Source organism: Oryzias melastigma, linkage group LG16 (assembly GCF_002922805.2).
Source record: "Oryzias melastigma strain HK-1 linkage group LG16, ASM292280v2, whole genome shotgun sequence".
Lineage (NCBI taxonomy): Eukaryota > Metazoa > Chordata > Actinopteri > Beloniformes > Adrianichthyidae > Oryzias > Oryzias melastigma.
This window is the reverse complement of record NC_050527.1, coordinates 10115668-10117764: the sequence shown is the minus strand read 5'-3', so window position 1 is coordinate 10117764 and position 2097 is coordinate 10115668. Positions and strand designations below refer to the sequence as shown.

At 35.5% G+C, this 2097-nt stretch overlaps 1 protein-coding gene across 1 annotated transcript in view; it reads right to left on the bottom strand.

Annotated features, from left to right (window-relative positions):
- The window catches only part of LOC112143230, a 29469-nt gene extending 27919 nt beyond the window's left edge, over positions 1-1550 (bottom strand). The window contains exons 1-3 of the mRNA XM_036215776.1: positions 1201-1550; positions 953-1045; positions 814-870 (exon numbers count right to left, since the gene is read on the bottom strand). Of these exons, the coding sequence (XP_036071669.1) occupies positions 814-870; positions 953-1045; positions 1201-1362 (312 nt within the window). The 5' untranslated portion in view covers positions 1363-1550. The remainder of the gene's footprint in view (positions 1-813; positions 871-952; positions 1046-1200) is intronic.
- Between the last annotated feature and the right edge of the window lie 547 nt (positions 1551-2097).

The following is a 2097-nucleotide window of genomic DNA, read 5'->3' as shown; positions in this document are numbered from 1 at the left end:
CTGACATAAAAACAATTGCTGATTTTTACAATCAAAGTAGAGCATACATGATGTTGACTCTTAATTCTCTTCAATCTTCAAATGTCAGTTTCCTGGTTTCAGCACGATAGTCGGCTGCAGAGTAAAGAACGAGAATCAAAACTACTATAGTTCTTTACATGAGTAACACTGAAGTAACACTGAAGCATAGAAAGAAATACCTACCAGCGTATTAAAGTGTTGTCTGCAAATGGCTTTACTCAACCAGTAGATCAGGAAAATGCAGATGAAAAATTCAACTACCAGCAGACTCAATATCAGGATTGTGATTTGTCCCACTTCCTGTGATATATGTAGAATAAAGTTAAACCAAAATTCAGAGAAACGTGATTCTATACAAAGTATTGTGACATACCCAATAAAGTATGTATTTCCTATCATATGGGTAATCCCCATTAGGTGGGTATTCCAAATAATCTGAGTAATCCCTATAAAGTGGGTAGCGTGGAATCAAGATTATCAGGATCATAACAAATGCTGTAAATGACCAAAGTAAACTCAGAATGTTCAGGGAAAAGGACAGCTTCGCCTGAGAAAAGAAAATATGAAATAAAGGTTTAGTAAATGTTCAATTAAACTGTACCCTTACAGTAAATTGAGAACAATACAAATTCAGATTCAATCAAAAGTATAAAACCCATAAAAATGTATTAATTACACAAATCAACACATGTTTGTTTTCTAATCAATTTGTACTCAAAATATTACTTGTTAGCATGCAGCTTCTTTGAAAAAAACTGTAAAAAATGTTTTTCAATAAATGAAACCACTCACCACAGTCATGTTTGGACATTTCCCAGCAGCAAAGGACAGCCCGCCACAGATCACAAACTAATAGAAGAAGACATGTTTTTAGTTTATAAACACATAAAATCACATCTTAAAAATGTCGTAATTCTTTGAAAAAACTCACCACAATGCTTGGAATTGTAAATAACCAAATAAATTTATCATAGACAACCAGTGCGAGAGCAGAAAGAAGAAGACCAAAGATAGCTTGGGCTGCCTAATTTTAATGAAAACAAAACACAAAATTCAAATACTGGTTAATGACATTTTTGTAAACTTGCTGAAAGTTTTGTGTTTCCACATAATGACATAAAAAAAGCATAACTTGTCAGTCTGCGATGCCATTTCCTCTGTCGTTACAGTTGAACTTACTCCGAGAGGCTGAACTTTCCCCTTGATGACAAGGACCTTGAAGTGATCATTGAACACGCAGTAGAATTGTTCTGGCATCAGCTGACCGTCCTGAAGTTCCTGGATGCTCCCAACAGGAATGGTGATGATCATGGATTCATCACAGACAAAGGTGTTCTTCATCGTCCCCAGAGCCACAGGATTCGTATTAAAGCAGTCCGAGTCTCTGGTTGTGAAGCCTCACTGCAACACCAGCACTATTTTGTGCGTCTTTGCTTGAGAGCAGAGAAACAACACTTCTTCAGAGGAACTCATGGAGGAAATGACCTGACTGACATGTCTCCGACTCGACTTCATACCTCTGCCCTGCCCCCACCTCACATATGAACACACCACGCCGGAAAAGACTGCAAGACGATTACTTTCAATTACAGGTCTAATGATATTATTACTTCTTTTAAACAAATAGGGTTTAACACAAACTAACAAGATAAGTTGCACCAGAAAAAGAAACTTAAAAGAAATACCTCAGAATGTTACTGTGTGTTTTTAGGGTGCGGAAGTTTAAGTATATGAAGCTATATTTTGAGGAAGTAGTAAACATATTCTTTAAGAACACAAGTAAAAGAGATCAAGAAACTTTTATAAACAATTTTAATAATACAGCTTGCAAAAATGTAAGAAAGACCCTTGACATGACAACAAGAACGATTTCTACAGTTTTTCTTTGCACTTTACTGAAATTCACAGCTCTGTTTAATCATGAAGTAACAAGCTCTCACTCTTTTTTTTTTTTTTAATCAAACAACATCTCCAAATAAGAGAAAAATATTCTTGGCTTCCTTCCAACCAGCTGATAGTTCTTTATGAACCTCTCTCTCTATGGACATTGAAGATCTTTAAGCTGAAGTAAATTAT